This window comes from Notothenia rossii, assembly GCF_949606895.1.
Source record: "Notothenia rossii genome assembly, chromosome: 1".
NCBI classification, from domain to species: domain Eukaryota; kingdom Metazoa; phylum Chordata; class Actinopteri; order Perciformes; family Nototheniidae; genus Notothenia; species Notothenia rossii.
This window is the reverse complement of record NC_136912.1, coordinates 7,097,962-7,123,898: the sequence shown is the minus strand read 5'-3', so window position 1 is coordinate 7,123,898 and position 25,937 is coordinate 7,097,962. Positions and strand designations below refer to the sequence as shown.

At 40.6% G+C, this 25,937-nt stretch overlaps 2 protein-coding genes across 4 annotated transcripts; both read right to left on the bottom strand.

The window, feature by feature from the left end:
- Window positions 1–503: 503 nt before the first annotated feature.
- Window positions 504–13,171, bottom strand: fam161a (FAM161 centrosomal protein A). Of its 3 annotated transcripts, none has more exons than XM_079669006.1 (7): window positions 12,746–13,169; window positions 9,763–10,079; window positions 7,603–8,787; window positions 6,632–6,799; window positions 6,175–6,274; window positions 1,994–2,133; window positions 504–1,135 (listed from the first exon to the last, which is right to left on the bottom strand). In XM_079669006.1, exons 1-7 carry the CDS (start codon window positions 12,902–12,904, stop codon window positions 877–879), a joined length of 2,328 nt encoding a protein of 775 aa, XP_079525132.1. In that variant the 5' UTR covers window positions 12,905–13,169; the 3' UTR covers window positions 504–876. The 3 variants fall into 3 exon arrangements, 1 of the variants encoding a protein (XP_079525132.1); XR_013806044.1 differs by lacking the exon at window positions 504–1,135 and adding an exon at window positions 7,412–7,499 and having other exon boundaries at window positions 1,995–2,133; window positions 12,746–13,171; XR_013806045.1 differs by lacking the exon at window positions 504–1,135 and adding an exon at window positions 7,412–7,499 and having other exon boundaries at window positions 1,995–2,133; window positions 9,808–10,079; window positions 12,746–13,170.
- A 539-nt stretch (window positions 13,172–13,710) lies between these two features.
- On the bottom strand, window positions 13,711–25,078 carry cct4 (chaperonin containing TCP1, subunit 4 (delta)). The gene is made up of 13 exons (XM_079669019.1): window positions 24,763–25,078; window positions 22,566–22,618; window positions 22,388–22,477; window positions 21,867–21,975; window positions 21,030–21,294; window positions 20,286–20,418; window positions 18,295–18,434; window positions 17,656–17,752; window positions 16,168–16,278; window positions 15,565–15,695; window positions 14,844–15,078; window positions 14,013–14,126; window positions 13,711–13,882 (listed from the first exon to the last, which is right to left on the bottom strand). Exons 1-13 carry the CDS (start codon window positions 24,878–24,880, stop codon window positions 13,868–13,870), a joined length of 1,611 nt encoding a protein of 536 aa, XP_079525145.1. The 5' UTR covers window positions 24,881–25,078; the 3' UTR covers window positions 13,711–13,867.
- Window positions 25,079–25,937: the final 859 nt, after the last annotated feature.

Sequence of the window (25,937 nt, the reverse complement as noted above, 5' to 3'; positions counted from 1 at the left end):
TAATAATTGAAAATAAATACAATATTTACACTCACTTAACACATACCCTGGTTCTTGCACTGTTTTATCTCTTTGTGTGTATGTATTTTGTATGAAAGAGCCTTGTAAATGTCCTGTATTTAAATATAAAATGTATTAGTTTCGAAATGTACTTTATGTGAACAAATAAATAGAAAAAGGCTCCTCATTATTCAGAATAATCCATCTGAAAGTAATACAAAAAATGCGTTGGTTATATATATTTTTTATATTCATTAATAGATGTATGTACTGTATGGCTGTATAGCCTAATCTATTAATATACTTAGATATATTTGTATTGGTTGATAATATTTTGCTATAACTATTAACAAACTTTAACCTAATTAGGGTTTGGATTCATTTTTATGAGTGGAGTATTTACACAGTGTGATATTCTTCTTCAGCCAGTGCTTAAATTCATTACAGGAAAAAACAAGTGGTCACTTTTTGCGGCTTTATTGAAGATCGTCCAGTGTAACAACAAAAAAACAACAATTTCATATAGCAATAAATAAATATAACTTAATTTATATCATAGATCTAATTACACAAGTGTTTTACATTACATTTTACAGATGTTGAAACTACAGTTATGTGAAATTAAACCTGTCATTATTGATGCAAAGTGATGGAAATGTCAAATAACTGCTCACTATGTACAGTATAGGTACTCAGGTTAAAGATATCAAAGTCTCAATTTTATGAGCACAATATGTGAGCACAATATTTACAATAACATATAACATCTTATCATTTAAGGAATTGAAAACTTTTCGTTGTTCCTCCTCACTCAGTTGTGTCTATCAGAGTTTTTGGACGTAGCAATGGCCGCTTGTTTCATGATATTCGATGCCATCACTTCCCTTCTTCCTGCTTTGTGGTGTCAGCTTCGTGCTCGCTGTCGTCTGAATAATTCTCGTGATCGTCTGAGTAGTGGTAACTTCCATCTGAATCCTGATCAGAGTGGTGACTGCTGGCGTCCTCACTGTCACGGAGACCTCGTGAAGTCGCGTCGCTTCCTCCTTCCTTTTCTTCTGGATCCACATCGTTATCTCCCATGAAGACCTTCCTGTAGTGAACAGGTTTGTACCCCATGTCTGGCTCCTCTTGTTCACTAACAAGCAGGAACACAATCAGATCAGATCAATAACACTAGCAGGCCTTAAAGATGGCTGTAATTATTAGTACACACAAACAAAAGTCAGTAGGGGCTTGGACTGTGAGCCGTAGGGTCGCCGGTTCAAGTCCCCGACCAGACCTAAACATGGAGTACAGACTTCTACTTGGAGAGGTCCCAGTTCACCTCCTGCCCTGCCGTTTTGCCCTTGAGCAAGGCACCGGACACCTCCCTTCCCCCCCCACTCCCATTGCTCCTTGGGCGCTGTACAATAGCTGCCCGAGTGGCTCCTAGTGCCTAGACTCCTGGTACTAGGATGGGTTAAAAGCAGAGAACACATGTCACTGTGTGCTCTGCATGTGAGACCATTAAAGAGGGTCTCATACCCCCAATTATATCTAACAAATCACTAAACAATTAATCACTAATCACCCGGATCCAAGTCTAACAAAGATTCCCCACTCCATGAGATAAATGGGGTTTCTATGATTTACCCTAATCACATTTTGGTGTTCATTTGTGTTTTCACTTCTAGTAATAAACATATTTTTACTATTGATTTAATTATTTATCCTTGTTGTGATGCATATTATTGAGTATTTTGTTTATGAATCAATCAAAAAAACTGTGAATCAATAACATATTTAAATCTGGTTTTGTATGTTTGTATTTGACTTAAAGGTAGGGTAGGTAAGAATGGAGAAACCAGCTCGAGTGCGCTAGAATTTGAAAGTACGCAGCCCAAAAGAATCTGCCCCTTTTTATTTGATGAAATGTTTCACTGCGGCCCCTCCCAGATGATTCATCTCATTACACTCCGCCGCAGTGTGTGTGTGTGTGTTTCCGCAGACTCACCTCTGTGTGCTGTCTCTGGACTCAGAGGCGTTGTGTTCAGATCCTGCTCCAGCCGCCTTGCTGCTGATGAAGTCTTCAGTCAGGTCACATCCTTGCAGAGCGTCTGCGTAGCGCTTCTCCGCCGCCTGCTTAGCATTCCTCTGTTATCAAAGTGCAGAGAGTCAGCGTAAACAACAACATCCAAACAAGGCAAGTTTATTTATATAGCACAAGTGCTTTACAAAACAAATTAAAAGACTTTTTAGGAATAAATACAGTAAAAACACATTATATAATGGCATTTTACAACAGGCATTAAAAAGCAAAGATGGTCAAATAAACACAACAGGTATACAGTACATGTTTAAATGGCAAACTGTAGTGCGAGTATGAGCAGCTCAATTAAAAGCAGCGGCAAAGAGATATGTTTTCAGTCTCGATTTAAAAATAGTAAGAGTTTCTGCAGACGTGCACGATTTGGGCAGCTTGTTCCAGATTGTCGGGCCATAATAGCTAAATGCTGCTTCTCCATGTTTTGTTCTTACTCTCGGAACCGATAGCAGAACCGTCCCAGAAGATCTGAGGCACCTTGACGGTTCGATGAATTAAAAACTAGCAATAGTACTTTAAAATCAACTCTTCGGCCGAGTGGAAGCCAATGTAAACAAAGCTTTTGTTCGAGAAATAACACTCAGATACTCATCCGATGTTGGATTGCATCAGTATGTGATATTAATGGATTACCGCACTTATGCTAAGACAATTATATATTTTTTAACAGTTTATTACAATAACTTTTCATTTAAAATGTAAGTATTCAGATCTTACTTATTTAAAAGTGCAGTGTACTTAATTCAACATGTTTAAAGAAAAAGTACAAAGGTGTGAGCATAAAATTATACTTAAAGTAAATATTATTATGATCCATTTAAAATAGTGCATACTATATGGTCGGATTATAATGTTTGATGCATTAAAATAAACATTCATTTAATGTTAAAAAGTCCATCCAACAAGCAGCAACTTTTTCAGTAATGTAACAATGTTTTAAGCTTTATACTGAAAATATGATTATTTTCTCTTCAGTTACCTCACTATGTTCATGGAAATATCACCTCATATAACAATTTAAATCAGGGGTGTCGAACTCAATTTCATCCACATCAGCATTATTGTTGCGCTCAAAGGGCCGGTTGTAACTTTAAGACTATATAAAAATACATATATAAATATATAATATATATAAAATGATGTATTATATAATATGACATGATTGCCTCTGCATTGGATTATTATGGGATAGGGTAATAACTTCATAATTAACTACGCCTGAAAGCAGAAGTCTAAGGCAAATAATTGCAAGTCTCTTCAGTGAGAATGTCACAATATGATTTTAAAAGAAAAGCCAAAATCTGGAGAAAAAAAAGTCAAAAAAAAGAAGTGACATTTTGAGAAAAAAAAGTCAAATTCTGAGAAAAAAGGCATATTTGAGATGCATTGTGGGACATGTAGTTTATGAGCAACGTGCTTCTGTAACGCGACATGTAACTGTATAATCAACATATTATATTCTTAGCAAGCTCCTGTGGGGCCACAGAAAATGAAGTCACGGGCCTGATTTGGCCCCCGGGCCTTGAGTTTGACACCCCTGATTTAAATAATGTAATGTTATGGGGTTAGTTTATAGTATTTTATTCATGAAATCAAAACGGCCTGCATCATATGGAGCTATTTCAGGTTCATAAGTTTTCTTCCTGAACTTTGAAAAATATAATGTTGTATTCAAAACAAAAAAAAGTATTTGATATAATTTTTCAGGTTGAATATTATTTTTGATTCATTTCAGCAATTAGTTTTTAATAAAATATTTATTTTCATATTTCACTTTTATACATATTTTTTGATATTTGAATTACTTGTTTTTTTCAGTTTCAGATTTTACGTTTTCAGATTCAAAACAATTATTTTTTCAGTTTCAAATCTTTTTTTTTCAGGTTTCAATCTTTTTTTCGCCTTCAGATCGTTTTTCACTTTCAGATCTTTTTTTTTCGCTTTCAGACTTTTGACCCTGATATTGCTTCGGAGGGCGGGGCTTACCAAAGAGTAGTTTGGCACCCTGAGTGACTGTCATGATGCCTTCATGGATGTTAGGTAGCGCAAGAAATACAACTACACACTTTCTATACACAATACTCCCGTGATTGGTGGTAAATAAAACTGATACCAGCGTCACAGTTCCGTTAAGCGAGCTGTTGAGCATCGTAATTGGCAACAATCAAGTTATAAGAGCAATAAACTGTGCTAGAATCTGAAATCACGTATCCGCAATCAAGCGTTTTCCTTCCCCACTTCCACGTAGCTCCATGAACGCAGCATAGTATTGGCTTGGTTTTTGCGATCAGAATCAGAATACCTTTATTAGTCCCACAGGGGATACATTTACATTGTTACAGCAGACAAGAGCCAAAGGCAGCTTAATGTTACCTAAAGCATGCATACAAAAAGTATTAAAGATTAAAAAAAGAAATTATATATATGTTTAAAGTTACACATTTTACATAATACACACCCTGTGACAGTTCTGCGGATTTAGCAGCCAGGTATATATTGCACTGTTTTTAACGGCATATATATATTGCACATACTGCAAATATTGCACATAGTTGGTATTTATCAACAAGAGGTGTTATAGTCTGTGTTGTTTTGTGCGGGGTCTATTAGGGGCTGTGCTGGTTGTATAGTCTAACCGCTGCAGGAAGGAAGGACCTGCGGTATCTCTCCGTGAGACAGCGGGGGATGGTATCAGGTCCACCAGAACAACCTGCTGGCTCGTTGCGGATACGTAATTTCACATTCTAACAGTTTATTTGTACTTGATTGTTGCCAACTACGATGCTCAACAGCTCACTTAACGGAACTTTGACGCTGGTATCAGTTTTCTAACATCCATGAAGGCAACATGACAGGGGGAGGCCTGTCACTCAGGATGCCAAACTACTCTTTGGTAAGCCCCGACCCCCCAAGCAATATCAGGGCCAAAAGTCTGAAAGCGAAAAAAAAAGATTTGAAAGCGAAAAAAAAAGATCTGAAAGTGAAAAATGATTTGAAGGTGAAAAGCAATGTGAAACCTGAAAAAACAAGATTTGAAACTGAAAAAATAATTGTTTTGAATCTGAAAACGAAAAATCTGTGCTGAAAAAAATAAGGATTCAAATATCAAAATATGTATAAAAGTGAAATCTGAAAATAAATATATTATTCAAAAAAATTGCTGAACTGAATCAAAATAATATTCAACCTGAAAAATTATTTCAAATAATTTTTTTTATTTTGAATACATCATTGTATTTTTCAAAGTTCAGGATAAAAACTTGAACTTTCAAATAAATTGTATTTTTTTGAATGATCAAAACTTATGACCCTGAAATAGCTCCGTAGCATCAACCATCAATAAATGTTTGGAAAAATGAAACCTTTAGTTTGTATTGATTAGCTCATTTAAATGTTCTGCTGCATTGACGGGTCAACACACATTTGGTTCAGAAGCTGTTTGAATCTGCTGTTTTAAACATGGAGGTGCACTAGTAGAGGTTTGTACTCATGGTTTTCAAATGTTTTAAGATGTGACAGAGCAGGGTGTACTTTTTTTGTATATTTTTTAATGCTATTTTTTGTCTATTTGAGATGTTTACATTTTGGATTGTTTATTTCTTGTCTCTTATGTACAATGCCCTGTCTTTTTATGCTGCTGCAACACAAACATTTCCCAATTTGGGATCAATAAATTCCTACTTATCTTATCTTAGAAGTAGTCTGTGTTGCTTCAGAATGTGTGTCATAATGAATCCCTCGTCTTTGATCTGCAAACTAAATCTACCTACAGGTACGAATAAATAACCTGAACTGAACCTGTAGGTCAGGGGTGTCAAACTCAATTTCATGCCATCACATTAAATAATGTATTATATTACATTGTTGGCCCTGCATTGGGTTATTATCAGTTCTGGTAATATCTTCCTAAATAACTACGTCTGAAAGCAGAAGTCTAGGGCAAATCATTGAAAGTAAATATTCAACAATTACACCGATTGCATTGTATATTATATTCTTTGCAAGCTCTTGCGGGCCACATCAAATGAGGTCGCGGGCCGGATTTGGCCCCCGGGCCTTGAGTTTGACGCCCCTGCTGTAGGTGGTCGTACCTGGGCGACCTGCTCCAGCAGCAGCGGCCTCCCCTTCACTCTCTGCTTCATCTCCTTAATCTCCTGCTGGTACTCCTTCTTACGCTGAAGCCCTTGTTTCCTGCAGAGAATCAAAAACTATGGATCACCACCTTTTCACTCTCAGATGTTCAGCTCATTCTGCAGTCGTGGTGTTTTTAGTCAAAGTCAACTTTATTGTCAATCTTTCAGTTTGTGTGTACAGACAGAGAGATCGAAATACCGTTTCCCAAAATCCCGAATACAAAAGTACAAAAATATATGTATGCAAATATGTAGATAACCATATATACACAGTCAAAGACACATTTATACATATGCACACATTAAGACCTAAATAAAAGCACAACAATCAATGTATACAAAATAACAGTCACTTCAATATCTTTGGGAAATGTACATCAGTGCCAGACTGTCCGTAGCAGCGGTTTTAGGGTACCTGAATTCTTTGAGTTTGCCCTGGTTCGTCTGAGAGAGAGCCAGGTGGGGGTCGTTGGCCTGCGCTCGCTTCAGCACCACCTGCTGCAACTTCCTCTCCCTCTGCCTCTGGCTCTCCTTCCACCGCTCCTCCTCTTCCTCGGCCTTCCTCCTCTCCTCCAGCACCTTTCTACTCAGGGAGACACTCTTGTCACAAGAGGGTTTGGATAGGAGGGGGACTGCTGTAGGAGGAGGGGGGGGAGGTAGTGGAGGATATGGGTGCGATATCCTCGATGCATTACATTAAAGGTCCTCTATGATACTGTTTTTCATCAATATATCACAGGTCTCAGATATATCCAGAGCCTGTCTCTGATTGGCTGAAACACCAAACAGATCATTGCAGCATTACCCATAATCCCCTCTGTTTCAGCCCTGTTTCCAAAGTGCTGATTCTCTGTCTGTTACTTTAGATGAAAATAAGGAGCCCCTCCCCACGCCCCTCTGAGAGAGATTTGGTTACAAAGAACTCAATGGTGCTCTAGGAGGAGATTCAGGTGATAAGGGGGGGGGGGGGGGTTACCTTGGTTGGTGATTGGCTAATGGTTACACAAGACAAAATGACATCATAAAGTGGCCAAAATCAGATTTTCAGACAGGTTTCTATATAAATGGATCAGGACAAAAAGAGAGAATCTTTTTTCTATCATTATAGTTTTTTAAAAATAATTCTCTATCTCTGTTTTTACTTGTATGTAAGCACCGTGACATCAAGTCAAATTCCTCGTACGTGTCAACCTACCTGGTGATAAACCTGTTTCTGACTCTGACACACGGCTACGGGTGTTGGTTTGTGAGCATTCAGCGGGGATGTTGGGAACAGATTCTTCCTGCAGGGGGTTTCAAACACAGAAGGAAACAGGACATTGGAGTTCTGAGGATCTCTCTATCTCAACTATAAGGGTGGAAGCTTTTGGAGTCCTGATGAGGTACCTCACAGCGTCATGGCGCTTCTTTGTGGCGTCTGTCACTTTCCCCGGCAGGATCTCCAGGCTGCCGGAGAGCGACGAGCACAGGCTAGAGTTTGCCGTGCGAGATTTCCTGGGGCTGACGTGCGGCCAGCGCATCGCCTTCGGGCTGCTCTGCTCCTTCTCCATGTCGGCCAGGATGCGTTCACGGTGCGAACTGATGTGGGACGTCCTCAACTCGAATGGTTCACACGTAGTAGTGGGCTTCACCTCCTTCTGTTTCTCCAGGTGTTTCTGGAAGCGTCTGTAACGAGCGTCGAAGTCAGGCACCTCTGTGTTGATGTGGGGTTTGTGGGAGATGTTTTCGTCCCCTTTGACCTCGAAGCTACCGTCCTTGTTTTTCTTGCGGTCGCTGAGTCGTCGTGTGAGCATGCTGGGAGGCATGGCGGCGCTGTGGAGCATCTCCTCAGCTCTCATCTGTATCTTGATGGAGCGATACAGCTGCTCCTCCTTCATCTGCTCGCCTGTGGCAGCTGCGTACACAGACCTGGGAACAGGCTTGGCTCTGAAGGGTTTCACTTTGTCCTCATTGGGTGAAGGATGCTGCTCTTTCTGCTCCTTCTTCAGCCGCTCCCTCTCCAGGAAGCTGAAGGGCTTCTGGAGGGTTCGAGGTTGCACGTCTTCTCGCTTCTTGCGCCCCTGCAGATCCTCGTAGAGCGGGAGGTGAACATGAGCCGGTATGGGGCTGGCCCGGAATGTCCTCTGGCACTCGGTCAGTTCCACCAGCTGCCGCCTCAGGTCTGCGTTCTCCTGTTCGATCTCTGAGCGAGACTTGATGCCACGCTTCCGCCTCTCGTCCTCACGCAGCATCATCTGGAAAGGTTCTGGGACGGTGGATTTGTGTTTCAAGCTGTCCTTCTCTCTGTCTCGATGCTCCTGCCTCTTCTTTCCTCGTCCCTTTCGTGGCTTCTTCTGGTCTGCGGACAGGCTTTGCACGGAGGAGGCGGACAGGTGTTTAGGGGACAGCTTGAAGTCCTGCCACATGTTCTTGATGTGCTCTTTAGGAGAGAACACCAAGCCTTTCTCCACATGCGTTTCCTCCTCTTCGTCTGAGTAGTCTGACCGAGGGGAGCTCCTGCTCAGCTCAGCTGCAGACTGAGACTTCCTCAAGTGACGTGAAGCTGCTGGGCTGCCGTGTGACCATGGGACCCTATAGGGAACATCAACCAATGAGCGTCAATATGACAAAGCACCTCATCGAATACAATGACACACTTTATATCAAACAAATTGAAAAAGATGTTCATAACTATGTCTTCATTGGTGAATAATCATTGTTAAATAATAAATAATAATACATTTAATTTATATAACGCTTCTCATCTGCCGAGACAAATCAATTTGAGAGATTAAACAAATAATAATAATTAAAAATTAAAAAGAAAAAAAGAAATCTAAAAAAAGAAAAGTCGGAGATAGCGATAAAAATGGCGGTACTCCAGGTGTACCATGCTCAAAGTTTATTGGAAGGCCTGCCGAAAGAAGAGGGTCTTAAGGCCGGTTTTGAAATGATGGAGGGGAACTGACAAAATTGCACTTGTCTGGACGTCTTTGACAAAAAACTAGGAATTTCAATTCATAATGGCATAAAATAAGTCCATCTTAACAAAGAGGAAGCTAAGAAGGGCAAATGCTTGACATCTTGTTATGAAAAGCAGTTGGAACAACACTGCACTAGTATAATACAAACCCACTATTTATTTAAATAAGGTTAAACGTTTCAAATAAATACAGCCACTTTGCTCAGAATGTGACTAAACCAAAATGTATAAATCAAATTTCACTTGCTGAATATGTTTTAACCGTGCAAATATATTTAAGGTTAGGAAATATCTGGGATATAATCTGTGCCGCACAAAGTACAGACGATGAATTAGCAATGTGTTTTCCCAGGTACCGTCCACAGTTTAATACTTCCTACTTTACTTAATCCATAAAACGCAATTAACCTCCATCGTAGAGGGATATCGTCAGAAGTGAATATCTTAAAACCCACAGCACACAAAACAAAACTACAGAGCTAAATACGACGAGCAGTTTTTAAGAAACTATATTTATTGTGATTTGGTTCAACCGATAAAACCTCCAGACAACCATCCAGGCATGAGAATCCCCAGACAATTACCTTTGATCCGTCTTAACATAATCCTGTCGACTAGGAGCCACGCACCTGTGCCTGTCTGCCTGCAGCGCGGTGGCTCCCGGGGGCTCCGAGGCCTTGAGCTGCAGCTTCCTCTGGTACATGCTCTCCAGCTCGGCCATGGTGCGCAGGTGAGCCTTCTTCAGCTCCTCCAGCTTGCTGTAGTACTCCTCGTTGGAGAAGAAGATCTCACTCAGGTCGAGGCGGTCTCCTGCCGCTCTGTAGTCCGTCAGCATGAGAGCCCCCCCCCTCCCCACATAGTCCTCCTCACAGAAATCAGAGCCAGAGTCTTCGTACTTGCGCTGAAAAAGGTCAAAAGTCTTGTAAAGCTCATTTGCCAATCAGTGGGCCATATTTCCTTAAGGCGCATCTCATTATATTCTATTTTAAATACTGTGTGCGTGCCTTTTGTAAAAGAGTGTTCTATTTCTGTCGTCTCCATCTATACTTTGCTGTAACAAAGTAATAGCAATAGCTCGTACTTTTTTATTCTGTAAATCCTGTACATCCCTTTGAACATGCGGCACATTTCTGCTCCACACGACCTCTACATCTGCAGAGCTCTCCACTGTCAACATAGCATGTTGTATACTTTATTTGACTGTATTCAGTTGCTTACATATTGATATGTTGTGTAACTATTGTCTTTCATTTGAAATGTGTTACAATAGTCTTTCAAATAGTTTTTATAATAGTACTTTTCCTTGTTCCTTTAAAAAAAATGACAGTGCTTTTTCTGTGTCTTTTTATGAACCATTTAAACCAAAGCAAATACCTCGTATGTGTGTACACCTACTTAGTCATAAAAACGATTCTGATTATAATTATATCTAATTCCTTTGACAAAGATAATAATTTCACACATGGAATTGTTTGTAAGATGATGTCAAATGTAGCCTGAAACTAATATATTTGTTCAGACTATTATATAATGCTTGCTGCAGGACATTGTTTTTAAGCACCAGGCCCTCTGTAGCAGCGCTCCTGCGGAACTAAGCCTATTAAGAGCAGCGAGCGGGACATATGGTGGAACACAAAGGCCTGATTACCATGAAAAGCTCAACTGACACACACCCTGCATCAGGTGGCTGCCTCTTCTGATGGACGCATTAGCATCAGCTGAAAGGGGTCACCAGCCTGTGAGGACAGCAGGGTTGTCGGGGTTGTTCTCTGAAGGATAGTTAAGTGTTTGGGAATTTAAATGGAACGTGACGTGACGTCTGGTAGTCAAGAAGGATTTTCCAAAATAGTCAGGCGGCCAGCAAATGATACAGCTCAAATCCTCTCTATCAGACCGACCGACCTCAAACTGCCAACTGTTGACTGGACGTTAGCTGTATCACTCAATGCTATATAATAAATACATCTTTCATCTCAGACATGTGCCAATGAGCTGCAAAGCAATGTTATGTATATATTTATTTGCAAATTCCTTGTTCAAAGCATAGAAAAGTAGGATCAAATGATTACTTTTTTGCAGCCAAATTATTCATTTTCTTTAAAAGGCTGTTGGTTTTATTCACATATTTAACTTCATCATCATTAGATTATTTTTGGTGAAAATCTACACATGTTTTTGAAGTTACTATACTTTTAACTAGATCCAGTTTAGTTAGTTACTTTCTATCTGTGAAAGAAGCCTTGTTGACGGTGTTTTATATAAAGATGTGAGGTTGTTAAGTAGCACAGCAGAATGAATAGCAGTGTTGAAAGAAGTAATCAGACCCTTCACTTATGTGAGAGTTGAAATCCCATAATCCACTATATCCAAACGATTTAGCAACTAGTTACTTTACAAGTTAAACGCTTTTGAAATAGTTCATCAAAATATGATGATTTCTCACAAATAAAGCTACTAAACAAAACATATGCTAAAGAGTGATAACATTTTCCAGATAAATCACTCGACCGACAAAACTTTTCTGATAATTTCAGTAATTGTTCATGTAAAAAGACAAGTTTCCAGCTGCTGAGCTGAGCTTTATTTTTTAACACTTTTCACCATTAAACCCAGGCTAAATACCCTTTCAATGTGCTTATACATTATATACTTAAAGCGAAGAATCTCAATACTTATTCCGTCACTGACAGTCAATATTAGAAGTCAAATTCATCGTACGTGTAAACCTACCTGGTAATAAACCTGTTTCTGAAATAGTAGGCTACCAATACCACACAGTAAAAATATAAAATGTAAAGTAAAATAACTTCATCAAGAATGGTACTGAAGTAGTGTTTAAGTACGATTAGGAAAATATGCTGAAAGTCGAGATATAAAAGTAATTGGTTTCCAAAATGTAGATGTAGTAGAGCAGAAGTGTACAAGTACCTCAAATGTGTACTTAAGTACAGTACTTGAGTAAACTTAGTTACTTTACATCACTGCATTAAGAGTATAAACTAGCAGGACGTGGGCTGCTTTGGTAACTGGAGTACTTAAGCACAAGTACAAGTACTTAGATCTTGTACTTGAGTAAAAGTAGAAGTACCAGAGAGTAGAATATTTTGTGTTGCAAGTAAAAGTCCTGCATTCAAAATGTTGCCCAAGTAAAAGTAGAAAAAAGTATTAGCATCAAAATATAGTTGAAGTAGCTACCAAAAGCAAAAGTAGTCATTGTGCAGATTGGTTCATTTCAGAATAATATTTATGATATGTTTTGATTCTAATAATGTATTCTTTAATGTGTTATCAAAGCTGGTAAAGGTGTAGCTAGTTTGAATGACTTTGTATACTGCAGGGTAGCTTGTGAATTTACTCCAGGTGGAACTAAAGTCTGATTTAGACTTGATTAGATTTCACATCATTCATCCAAATCTGTATAGTAACTAAAGGTATTAAATACATGTAGTGAAGTAAAAGTACACGTGCAGTCGGGTAGAAGTAGGCTACAAAGTAGTAGCCTACCTCAAAATTACAGCACAGTACAGCACTTCAGTAAATGTACGAAGTTACTTTACACAGATTTACCTCCCTCTCGTAGTCCCGGTTGTCCGTTAAACAGGTATCTGTGTGTGGCAGCACTCGTCTCCCCCGCTCGTAAGAAGCTAACGGCGCTTTGGTGTGCGGATCTACCGGCGTTTTCAGACAAGAAGTGACCAGCACGTTGGTCCGGTGGGCGTTGGCCATGACGACGCAGTATTCCTCCACTTTAAAATGTAGTTTAAATGTTAAATAAAGTGACAAAAACGAGATATTTGAGATAAATCAGTCTGTAATGCACGCGCTGAAAACTGTTTCGTTAACTAGGCAGCAGGTGGACTCCTTAGCAACGGAGCGGTGCTTGGTTGGGAAGGAAGTGACGTAGCGGGACAGGAAATGACAGGATGATTGCATAAATAATTAAGTGTTATTATATTTAGAAGTGGTAGATGAGTTCCACTGCTAGTAATAAAACTAACAAAATCTAATTTAGGTAAAAGTAATATCAGCTAAATGTACACTAAGTACTCATTGTGCAGGGAAACGTTCCCTTTAAAATGGGTTTCTATTGTCTTGGGTTTGTTATTTATTTGACTGCTTTGGTAGTTTATTTACAGCAATGCATGATATGCTATGTCATTATATGCACCTATGACTACTTTTTCATTTAATAGATTTCTCTTGTCAAACTTACCTGCCTTCAAAAAGTAGAAACATTTTTATTTCTTAGATTTTCTTGTGTGACATCTCATTTTTTAAGTGTTTAGGCTTGCTAGTGACGTGAAGTTATGTTGATCCTTTTTATCAGACTTACAGGAGGGGAAAAGCCCTAAAACATACCTACTAATGCTTGTATCGATCTGAACTGTAATATGGGGGTTTAAAATCCTCTGAAACGGCATTAAGAAACAACAATTGTATAACTGCTACTACTTCATGACCCTCTCTAGAAGGCCACTACCCATAGGCTGAAATTAAAAACAATGAGGCAACAGAATCACACAGGCAACAGCTGGAGTGTCAACAAAAAAAAGAAAGCCTTTATTATTAAATTACGCAACGTAACAACTACAGTGGAAATCTGAACAGACTGACGTTGACAGAGTCCTCTGGTCCATGCAGTAGGAGCAGGCTTCGTGGACAGAACTCAGTGGACAAACTTGTATCTCTTTATCGGGTGTTTACCTGAAACAACACAAAGAAAACAGACTTTAGAATAAACTTGATGGCAGTGATCTGAGCCAGAAAGAAACAGATGTAGAGAAGTACAAAATAAAAGATTCAAACAGTTTAATCCACAGCTTGTGAGTCTTACCACGTCGTCAATCTTGAGGATGCTGCGGACCGTCTCTGTGGAAAGAGTCAGAGCGCTGATGGAAACCAGTAGAGGCTGCACCACCAGCTCCTCCAGGATGTTGGAGATTCCTCCCTGTGAGACAAAGTAAACCAGTCAGGGAATCAGGCGAATATATCAGAGGAAAAAAAATAAAGACAAAAGCATGAACGGCCTTATGGGAAGCATGTGGGCAGTATTTTAATGCTGCTTTATCACAAGTAAATTACATTCAGTGAGAGAATAGTTTTAATATTGCTATAGCACTTGTTTTCTGCTAAATGATTAATCCATCAAACTTTTTTTTATTCAATGATTCATTATTTTGTCTGTGAAAAGTCAAAACTAGTGTCTAAAACAGTGATATAGCTGTCACTGGAACAAAAAAGGGCACAGTATATATAATATACTGTATATTTTAATAATACGTTTATTTAGTATAGCACCTTTTACATAAATACAATTCACAAAGTGCTTCACAAGAAAGAACTAAAGTTAAAATGAAGACCACAGAAACATCATGAGGCAGACATTAAAGGTTAACATAAAAACAAAACACAGACCACGTGGAGGACAGAACACTCAACATCTCAAGTAGAGACAAAAGCCAATGTAAAAAGATAGGTCTTCTTCAGTAGTTTTTAAAAAAGCTTCTACAGAGACTGTCTATAGGGAGAGAGTTCCACCGTGTTGGAGCTCCACCTGAAAGGCACCTTTAGTTTTTAAACGACACCGTGGGACCGCCAGTAGGCCCTGGTCTGAAAACAAATAATATACTGTACATTTCAATAAAAGGGGAGAAGGAGAGCAGACCTTGCGGACGTTGATGCCGGCCGACTTGTCTCCCTGAGCGTGTCTGTTGCGCAGCTCCGTCACGGTGGAGATGGGGTTCAGCCCGGCGTTCTCAGCCAGCGTGGAGGGGATCACCTCCAGGGCGTCAGCGTACGCCCTCACGCAGTACGCCTCCATGCCGGCCAGGGTGCGGGAATATTCAGCCAGACGCACGGCCAGCTCGATCTCTGGAGCGCCGCCTCCGGCAATCAGAGCCCTGAGAGGAGGAAGAGGAGAGGTGAGGAAAGAGACAATATGTCACAATGTGTGCCCAAAAGAAAGGTCAGGTAAATAGGTGAAACCTGGGAACATTTAAAAAAGTAATTCCAGTGAGTTAAGAAACACAAGCAGTCTAAAGGGAAGGGAGGCTAAATCTATGAACACCTGGAAATATTAAAGAACAAGCACCATAAATCTTTTCCCTGGGATATGATAAATATGTAGGAACGCTTCCCGTCCCAGTTGCCGAGACAACCAGGACTGAATAAAAGGAGAGCTTTCCACATTACTGTTCCTCTGTTTCTTACGCTCCAGCAGGAAGAGACTGCAGGAGCGCCTTTGTAAGAGGGAATCTGTTCCTGTACTCAGTGCCTAAAACATGCATCAGGATTGTATCTCTGTAGGGAGGAATTGTTTCTCTCTCCCCCCCCATTGATCCCTTCTCCGTGATATCTGTGGAATAAACTCGGCAGTAGTGACTGACCTCCTCTTGACCAGGCAGCGGATGACACACAGAGCGTCGTGGATGGAGCGCTCGGCCTCCTCGATCACCAGCTTGTTGGAGCCTCGCACCACGATGGTCACCGTCTTCCCGGGGCTGACACATCCTGTGATCTGTGGGGGGGGGGGACATCCAACGTTTACTGGAGGTGTTAATGTCTATAGATTAGATGGACTAAGTGCAGCCCCTTTTCCTGAGAATGACATCGTATTGCCTGACCATTTGAGTACAATTATAATAAGGAAAGCAAAGATTGACAAGTGAACTTCAAGTTAGGATGTGAACTAAGCATGCTGACTCGTATACACAGTAAACAAACTATGCTCATTAACTTACAGTTTTTAACCACATTTAATTATATTAACTTTCTCTAAAGAACTGCTAACACACATTCACAGTAAGTAAAACATACTTATGAACTCAAACCTTTTTAACCTTTGAACTAGTCACTCAGTTTTGCATTTTAAAACCATATTATTTTAACCTTCTCTTAAGAAATCTTTAACTTATTTACATTGTTTTCAAGCCAGGGATACACGTCATTGATTTTAAACTGTCAGTACAGAGCCTCCTCTCGATGCGTACCTTCACCAGTTTTCCGGATCCGTCCAGGCTGACCTCCTCTGCCAGCTCGGCTGACCCCAGCATCTCTGGGATGAAGTGGTCGATGTGAGCGATGGGCTTTGTGCCAAGAGTCTGCAGGAGAGAAGACGGGAGAGTTTGTTTAACTTTACTGTTAAAATGGGAATATTTTCAAATAAATCATCTCTGGATAGGATGTCCTGGGTGCATAATATTTATACATGTAAGATATAGGGATTGTTAGTAAATGACATTCATAGAAAGCATCAAACAGTCCAACAAAACTGGGGAATTATCGACGAAGCTCACAATTTAAGTTTTATTTTCCCATGGGATAATTTCAAAATGATCAAAGCCAAACGGGTATTAAAGTTTTCAGGTAAAGAGAGCTGAGGTAATATATATATGAACACCTGAAATACTCAAGTAACAAGCACCCTAAATCTTTTCCCTGGGATATGATAAATATGTAGGAACGCTCCCCGTCCCAGTTGCCGAGACAACCAGGACTGAATAAAAGGAGAGGTTTCCACATTACTGTTCCTCTGTTTCTTACGCTCCAGCAGGAAGAGACTGCAGGAGCGCCTTTGTAAGAGGGAAGAAGACAAGTACTTTATTGATCCCAATGTGGGACATGTTTGCGTTGCAGCAGCATAAAGACATGGCATTGTACATTAAAAAAGAAAAAAACTAGAAATAAACATTCCAAAATGTAAACATCGCAATAGAAATAAAATAGCATTATCGTAATGGCGGCGTTTCTTTATGGCCAAGTCATTTTCAGAACTTCTTGTCTTATTTGCCTGGAGACTGTTATTATTTCACATTCCTGATTATAATTTATTTAATATATGTCATTGTTTAAATATTTAAAGAAAGCACAGCTACTCGGACCAACAAAGCCGATAAAAGTCTGATAAAAAAAGGGTCATCATTTAGATCTAAATGTGGTATGACGTAGACTTACATGACAATATTTGTGTAAAAAATACATTATCTTAAAGGTGGGTAGGTCATTTTGGAGAAACCAGCTCGAGTGCGCTAGAATTTGAAAATACACAGCCGGAAAAAATCTGCCAAGCGCCACGGCTTCCACAGATGACATTTGTTTATGGATTTTTTGTCAAAGCACTTAAGATATTCATTGCTATCGGGATGTTAAGAGCATTCCATGGAATATAACAAAAAGTGTATCTCGAGCCGGTTTCTCAAACTTACCTACCCCACCTTTAATACCAAGTTGAAAATAAGACAAGATAAAACTTTATTGATCCCAATTTGGGAAATGTTTGTGTTAATGAGGCGATTCAGAGCCTAAAAGTGTCTTTACATGTCCTTCAATCAATCAATGTTTAGTTATATAGCCCAATATCACAAATGTTACATTTGTCTCAGTGGACTTCACAGTTTGTACAGAATATCAGAATACCTTAAACATATCAGCTGCACAGGTATATAATGTTTATCTGTGAGTATTTGGATGCTGCTCACCTTGCAGATGAACTCGATGTCCTCCCTCTCGATCTCCTTCACCACCATGATCTTCATTTTGTTCAGGAAGTGCAGGGCGAGGTCGCTCAGAGCGTCTCTGTGAACGGATGGTTAGTCGTTAGTATGAAGCATTTTAACTCTCCATCAACCCTGGACAGCAAAGTGTGTTCTGGTTATATCTCTGTGTGCATTTACTAAAAATAATATATAGTGTGTCCCAGTGTCTCCAGCATCCGTCCCACGAGAGGGAAAATGTCTCCCGGGAACAAACTGGTGTCGCTGTAGCAAAACATAAAAATTGAATCAGATAATCGTCCCGGAGGACTACTGACACAGAGTGTAGCTTGCAGAGGAGTGTGTGTGTGGTTTATCCTAAAGAGGGGGTCCTTTAGAGAGAGTGTGGTGTGTGTACCTGTGTGTGAGTGAAACTGAGTGTGTGTGTTCTGGTGTTAGTCGTGTGTGTGTGTGTGTGTGTGTGTGTGTGTGTGTGTGTGTGTGTGTGTGTGTGTGTGTGTGTGTTCTGGTGTTGGTGTTAGTCGTGTGTGTGTTCTGGTGTTAGCTCTGTGTGTGTGTGTGTGTGTGTGTGTGTGTGTGTGTGTGTGTGTGTGTGATGGTGTTAGAGTGTGTGTGTGTATGTACCTGAGGATGGACTTCTGGATGAGCAGGACGTTGCAGCCGGCCTTCTTGATCTGCTTCACCATGTTCAGGATGTAGGCGCGCTCCTCCCGCAGCACACGGTCCATCTGGGCGTAGTCTGACACCACGATCTGGTTATCCATCTGCACGAAAAACACACAGCAAGTCAGGAGAGGAACACCATGACAGGAGTTCATCAGAGCCAATCAGAAAGAGGTTTACAAATGTGGGAGTGCTTCTACATTCAGCTTCTTTTAAGCGATTTTGAGTCAGAGAAAAGCACTATATAAATAAAAATTATTTGTGTGTTTACTAAAAATAATATATAGTGTGTCCCAGTGTCTCCAGCATCCATCCCACAAGAGGGAAAATGTCTCCCAGAAACAAACTGGTGTCGCTGTAGCAAAACATAAAAATTGAATCAGATAATCGTCCCGGAGGACTACTGACACAGAGTGTAGCTTGCAGAGGAGTGTGTGTGTGGTTTCTCCTAATGAGGGGGTCCTTTACAGAGAGTGTGGTGTGTGTACCTGTGTGTGAGTGAAACAGTGTGTGTGTGTGTGAGTACCTGTGTTTGAGTGAAACAGTGTGTGTGTGAGTGAAACAGTGTGTGTGTGAGTGAAACTGTGTGTGTGTGTGTGCGTGCGTGCGTGCGTGTGTGTACCTGTGTGTGAGTGAAACTGTGTGTGTGTGTGTGTTCTGGCGTTAGCGCGTGTGTGTGTGTTCTGGCGTTAGCCCGTGTGTGTGTGTTCTGGCGTTAGCCCGTGTGTGTGTGTTCTGGCGTTAGCCCGTGTGTGTGTGTTCTGGCGTTAGCCCGTGTGTGTGTGTTCTGGCGTTAGCCCGTGTGTGTGTGTTCTGGCGTTAGCCCGTGTGTGTGTGTTCTGGCGTTAGCCCGTGTGTGTGTGTTCTGGCGTTAGCCCGTGTGTGTGTGTTCTGGCGTTAGCCCGTGTGTGTGTGTTCTGGCGTTAGCCCGTGTGTGTGTGTTCTGGCGTTAGCCCGTGTGTGTGTGTTCTGGCGTTAGCCCGTGTGTGTGTGTTCTGGCGTTAGCCCGTGTGTGTGTGTTCTGGCGTTAGCCCGTGTGTGTGTGTTCTGGCGTTAGCCCGTGTGTGTGTGTTCTGGCGTTAGCCCGTGTGTGTGTGTTCTGGCGTTAGCCCGTGTGTGTGTGTTCTGGCGTTAGCCCGTGTGTGTGTGTTCTGGCGTTAGCCCGTGTGTGTGTGTTCTGGCGTTAGCCCGTGTGTGTGTGTTCTGGCGTTAGCCCGTGTGTGTGTGTTCTGGCGTTAGCCCGTGTGTGTGTGTTCTGGCGTTAGCCCGTGTGTGTGTGTTCTGGCGTTAGCCCGTGTGTGTGTGTTCTGGCGTTAGCCCGTGTGTGTGTGTTCTGGCGTTAGCCCGTGTGTGTGTGTTCTGGCGTTAGCCCGTGTGTGTGTGTTCTGGCGTTAGCCCGTGTGTGTGTGTTCTGGCGTTAGCCCGTGTGTGTGTGTTCTGGCGTTAGCCCGTGTGTGTGTGTTCTGGCGTTAGCCCGTGTGTGTGTGTGTGTTCTGGCGTTAGCCCGTGTGTGTGTGTGTGTTCTGGCGTTAGCCCGTGTGTGTGTGTGTGTTCTGGCGTTAGCCCGTGTGTGTGTGTGTGTTCTGGCGTTAGCCCGTGTGTGTGTGTGTGTTCTGGCGTTAGCCCGTGTGTGTGTGTGTGTGTTCTGGCGTTAGCCCGTGTGTGTGTGTGTGTTCTGGCGTTAGCCCGTGTGTGTGTGTTCTGGCGTTAGCCCGTGTGTGTGTGTTCTGGCGTTAGCCCGTGTGTGTGTGTGTGTTTTCTGGCGTTAGCACGTGTGTGTGTGTGTTCTGGCGTTAGCACGTGTGTGTGTGTTCTGGCGTTAGCACGTGTGTGTTCTGATGCATTTCCAACAGTGGAACTCAAATTGATGATGCAATTTGCAAACTTGTTTCTGATCTCTTTTGAAGAATAAACATCTACATTGACATACTGATATTGATCAGGTGACTCACATCACATTTGGGAGGGGACAGGCAGAACTGGATGAGGCCGATCCTGGCCTTCTCCACGCGGGACACCCCAGTGTTAGAGATCCTCTGAGTGAGCACCAGGCCCTCCACCAGCTCACAGTCATCAATGGTCCCGCTGGAGAACAAGAGGAGAGGAAAATATTGATTACTTCGTTGAAGGCCGGCAGGAGTGGAACTAAAATCCCTCTTCATGTCATGAATTAAAAAAAACGAATTCTTAAATGCCATCTAAAAACACCAAACATCAGATTTATCCCTCTTAAAACATAAAAATGATTCTGTTATTATGTGCAATGCCTTGTTTTATTTTACGCTGGTGCAAAAAAATTAAAGTACATCTTATCTCAACGCTAAAAAAGGGATCACACCAGAAACCTATGAACACCTGAAATACTCAAGTAGAGAACAAGCAGCCTCAATCTTTTCCCTGGGATATGTTAAATATGTAGGAACACTCCCCGTCCCAGTTGATGAGACAACCAGGACTGAATAAAAGGAGAGCTTTCCACATTACTGTTCCTCTGTTTCTTACGCTCCAGCAGGAAGAGACTGCAGGAGCGCCTTTGTAAGAGGGAAGAAGTTAAGAAGTACGTTTGTTTTTAACTTGTGATGTGTCATTCTGTAAAGCACTTTGAGCTGTATGAAAAGTGCTATATAAATAAAGCTTTATTGTTATTATTATTATATCTCTCTCTCTCTCTCTCTCTCTCTCTCTCTCTCTCTCACCCAAGCTTCTTGATGATTTTGATGTCGTGCAGGTCGACCCCGGTGGCGGTTGCCGGGTCGATGACCCTCATGACGGCGTCAACGCTCATGGGCGCCAGCAGGCTGGAGTACTGCGACACCACCTTGGAGCACAGAGAGGTCGTGGCGCTGTTCAGAAGCGTCTCGCGGTCGCTCAGCAGCACCGGGCGGCTCATCCCCGTCAGAACCTCCACGCCCTTCTCCACCGCCTTCTGGAAGGACTCGGAGATGGTGGTGGGGTGGATACCTGAACCGGGGACAACATGTCAACATGAGGACTGAGAACTATTCAAATCAACACTAATGATAAGTCAAATGTGTTTGTAGCTTGATTGTACAAGTCATTGAACAACCATGTATGTTATGTATGTATAATACCTTGCTTTATATCTTGTTAATTCAGCATGTATATTTTCTACTTTCATGTTTATTTCTTGTTTTTTAATTTATATTGCACAATGCCATGTATTTATATGCTGCTGCAACACAAACATTTCCAAATTGGCATCAATAAAGTACTTCTTATCCAAAAATGCCAAATACGATCTGGTTTTGTCTCTAAAGATTGAGACAGTCTAATCAACAGTCTTTGATGCAAACAACATGACAGCTTTCCCCTCTCACTACCCCACTAACTTGCCTGAATGAAAACTGAGCAGAAAAACAGGTGGATACTGACAAAAATTGTGATTCATTCCACTTATATTTGCCAATTAAACCGCTGAAACATCAGTCCTCCATAGCAAAGCACAACTGCAGAGATAAGCATTTACAATAAGGGTTAGTTTTGTGTCTGGTTCAATGTGTTGCAGCTCTTACCTCTCTGCAGCAGCTTGGAGCAGGCCTCCAGCAGAGCTCCAGCAATCACAACCACAGAGGTGGTGCCGTCTCCAGCCTCGATGTCCTGGGCTTTGGAAAGTTCCACCAGCTACAAAACACAAACATTAAAAACAACTTTTAAAAGAGCAGTCCATCGACATGTATCTCAAATCAGGTAAAACCTCATATGGGAGGTTTTATGCAGGACATTAGCCATTTTAACAACATTATACATATTTGAACGTGCATTTTGCATAAACAAAATGTTTTCACATGCTACTAGAAGCTAAACTGAAAGCTTTGAGGGAAGCCACACAAACTTAAGAAACAAATGTAAGTAGAAAAAAGGAACAGGTGTATGTCACATGTGCAGAATAGCAAAGGGGATTAGTTTGAATTACAAAGAAACCCTTAAATGAGCACTTATGTCTCGTTAAAAAGCGACTTTTCGGCCCTGGTTGAGGCTAATGAGACTGAAAAGGTATATGGATCTGTAAATGGTGCTTTATAAAAATACGTACCATTTTGGCGGCGGGGTGGAGGACCTGCATCTGCTTCAGGATGGTGGCTCCATCATTGGTAATGGTCACATCACCCTTCTCATCCTGGATCTGAGAAAAAGAGCATCTGCTTTAGGACCACGAGTATGACACAACAGCTGGGTGAAGTTAGCATTGAGACAGAAATATGTGTACTGACCATCTTGTCCATGCCCTTGGGCCCCAGGCTGGTTCTGACGGCATCTGCAACAGCTGCCACACAAACAAGGGATGGGTCAGTATAGAGAAATTGATAACGTGCATGGTTCATAAGCATGAACTTCAAATTAAAAACACATTATTTTACCAGAACGCTTAAAGCTGACACGAAAAAACATATTTGAATTGTTAAGTTTGGTCTTAGTACACATAGTAAATATTGCATCGTTAGGCTTCAATATGTATGCATGTCATATATTAAAAAATAATAACTTCAACATTCATGGTTCAGGGAGGATTAATCAAAATCTACTATATCCATTTTTGTTTATTGGAGTTGCTACAACAAATAAAGCCGACAAATTACATGTCTTTTAAAATTAATGTGGGTCTTAGACAACATTGCATCTGTAGGTTTCAGGATAATATAATGAACAAAGCACATCAATAATTCACGAGCAAGACCAAAGCCCAAAAAAAGGCAATCGGGTTCATCAGCTAGACATCTAATAACCCTTGAAATCTGTGATGCACTTTTATGATTGTATGTGCCTATGTATCCTCCTGTGTTACGGTTTTATTAATTGAACACCCCAGTATATAATATAAAAACATATTTTACTACAGTCTCATCTGCAGCTTAGCCCGGGTCCATATATGGCTCAGTGTGCATCACTAAGGCCCCTGAGCTAAAACTGAGATTGTGTCGAGTCATGAGCATCTTGCAGAGACACAAGAGTCTTGGTGCGTTTTGAATTAAAAATATTGTCTGAAGCTGCTTGAAGCTACACTGAAAGCCACCCAAAATGGAGTTAAATTAGCATTAAAACAAAAATATATGGTTCATATCACATGTGCTGAATAACAAAGGGGATTAGTTTGAATTAAAAAACACCTCTTTAGTGAGTGCCTAATATGTTATGTTCTTAAATCACATAAAAAGGCTATTAAAAACGACTTATCTTAATAAGATTTCAGCCCTGGTTGAAGCTAATAAGACTGAATAACGTTCCTCTGCCCACAGCTAAGATACTAGGCTTAGCTGTGAGGTTTTGAGCAGGATATTAGCCATTTTAACTAAAGTATAAGCACTTTCTTACCTTCAGTGCGTTTTTGCATTAAAAATGTTGTCTCATGCTACTAGTAGCTACACTGAGCTTTGAGGGAAGCCACCCCAACTTAAGGGACAATGTAAGTAGAAACAAGGAACTGATGGATTTCAAATGTGCATAATAGCAAAGGTGATTTGTTTGAATTAAAAAACACTTCTTAAATTAGCTGCCAAAGTGTTATGTCTTTAAATCACATAATATGTGTCGTAAAAAGCGACTTATCTTAATGAGATGTCGGCCCTGGTTGAAGCTAATAAGACTGAATAACGGTGCCCTGCCCACAGCTAAGATACTAGACTTTAAGGATGTGAGGTTTAGTGCAGGATATTAGCCATTTCAACTACACTATAAGCAATTTATCTTATCTTAAATGCGTTTTTGCATTAAAAATGTTGTCTCATGCTGCATGCTACTAGTAGCTACACTGAGCTTTGAGGGAAGCCACCCCAACTTAAGGGAGATTTGAGTAGAAACAAGGAACTGGTGCATGTCACAAGTGCAGAATAGCAAAGGGGATTAGTTTGAATTAAAAAAAAAAAAGATCTTAAATGAGCAGTTATGTCTTTAAACCACATAGTAAGGCTGCTAAAAAACTACTTTTCTTAATGAGATTTCGGCTAATAGGACTGAATAACGGTGCCCTGCCCACAGCTAAGATACTAGACTTGGATGTGAGGTTTAGTGCAGGATATTAGCCATTTTAACTACATTATACGCATTTTAACTTAACTGTAGTGCGTTTTTGCATAAAATTGCTGTCTCGTGCTACTAGAAGCTACTAGAAGCTACAGAGCTTTGAGGGAAGCCACCCCAATTTAAGGGACAATTTAAGTATAAAATAAGGAACCGGTGCATGTCACATGTGCAGAATAACAAAGCGGATTAGTTTGAATAAAAAAAAACACTTCTTAAATTAGCAGTTATTTATTTAAATCACATAATATGGCTGATAAAAATAGATGTTGGCCCTGGTTGAAGCTAATAAGACTGAATAACGGTTCCCTGCCCACAGATGAGACACTAGACTGTGAGGTTTAGTGCAGGATATTAGCAGTTTCACATATATTTGATATTATTAAATCTTACCTTTAGCAGCAGAGATGTTACTGAAGCGGATCTGGGCCGGCTTGTCGCGGTCCACATACGCCCCTCCTTTGTTTCTCCCCATGTTTGAGGCTCTCATTGATCCCATCGCTTCAGGCATTTTTTACCTAATAATTGGTGGTAAATCTTAAGGGAATAATGGAGAAGGGAATCGCTGATGTTCCGGAGCTGTAACACCGCGGTTCGGCTGCGGATGGACTCAGATAGAAAGTTAATTTCCACCCGGTGTCGCAGTCAGAACCTTCGAGAGCGTTCGGTTCAATCGGTTGCTGCGTACAGAGGAAGAGGGCAGGCTGTCAAACTGCGACGTGATGACGTTTTAAGACATGAGGCGTCGATTGCCGATCAGACAAAAAATCAAATGACAGTGATGTTTATAACCGTAGTAGTGGTATAAGTACTCAGATCTTGTAGTAAAAGTAGAAGTACTCAGATATTGTAGTAGAGTAAAAGTAGAAGTACTCAGATATTGGACTTAAGTAAAAGTAGAAGTGCCAGAGTGTAGGAATACAAAAGTATTAGCATCAAAATAAAATAAAAAAACAAAGAAAACTATTCTTGTAGTCCTTCAATAAAAAAGTGTAGCTGCATAGTTTGTTTTCTAGATCATGTTTATTATACTAACCAGAGGTGGAAGGAGTACTCAGATCTTGTACTTAAGTAAAAGTAGAAGTACCAGAGTGTAAAAGTGTAAGTAAAAATCCTGCATTCAAAATATAACTAAAAGTATTATCATCAAAATATAGTTAAAGTAGCGACAGTAAAAGTAGTCATTGTGCAGATTAGTCCATTTCAGAATAATATATATGATGTGTTTTATAATGATTGATCATTAAAGTGTTCCCAAAGCTGGTAAAGGTGCAGCTAGTCTGAATGACTTTTTATACTGCAGGGTAGCTTGTACTCCAGGTGGAACTAAAGTCTGATTTAACACTTGATTAGATTTCACATCATTCATCCACATCTGTGAAGTAACTAAAGGTATTACATACATGAAGAGGAGGAAAAGTAAACAATTTAAATCTGAATTGAAGTGGGGTAGAAGTACAACGTTGCTTTACATTGAAATACTCAAGTAAAGTAAGTACCTCAAAATCGTACTTAATAACACTTTTTGAGTAAATCTATTTAAGTGTCAAATATTTTAATTTTTGTCT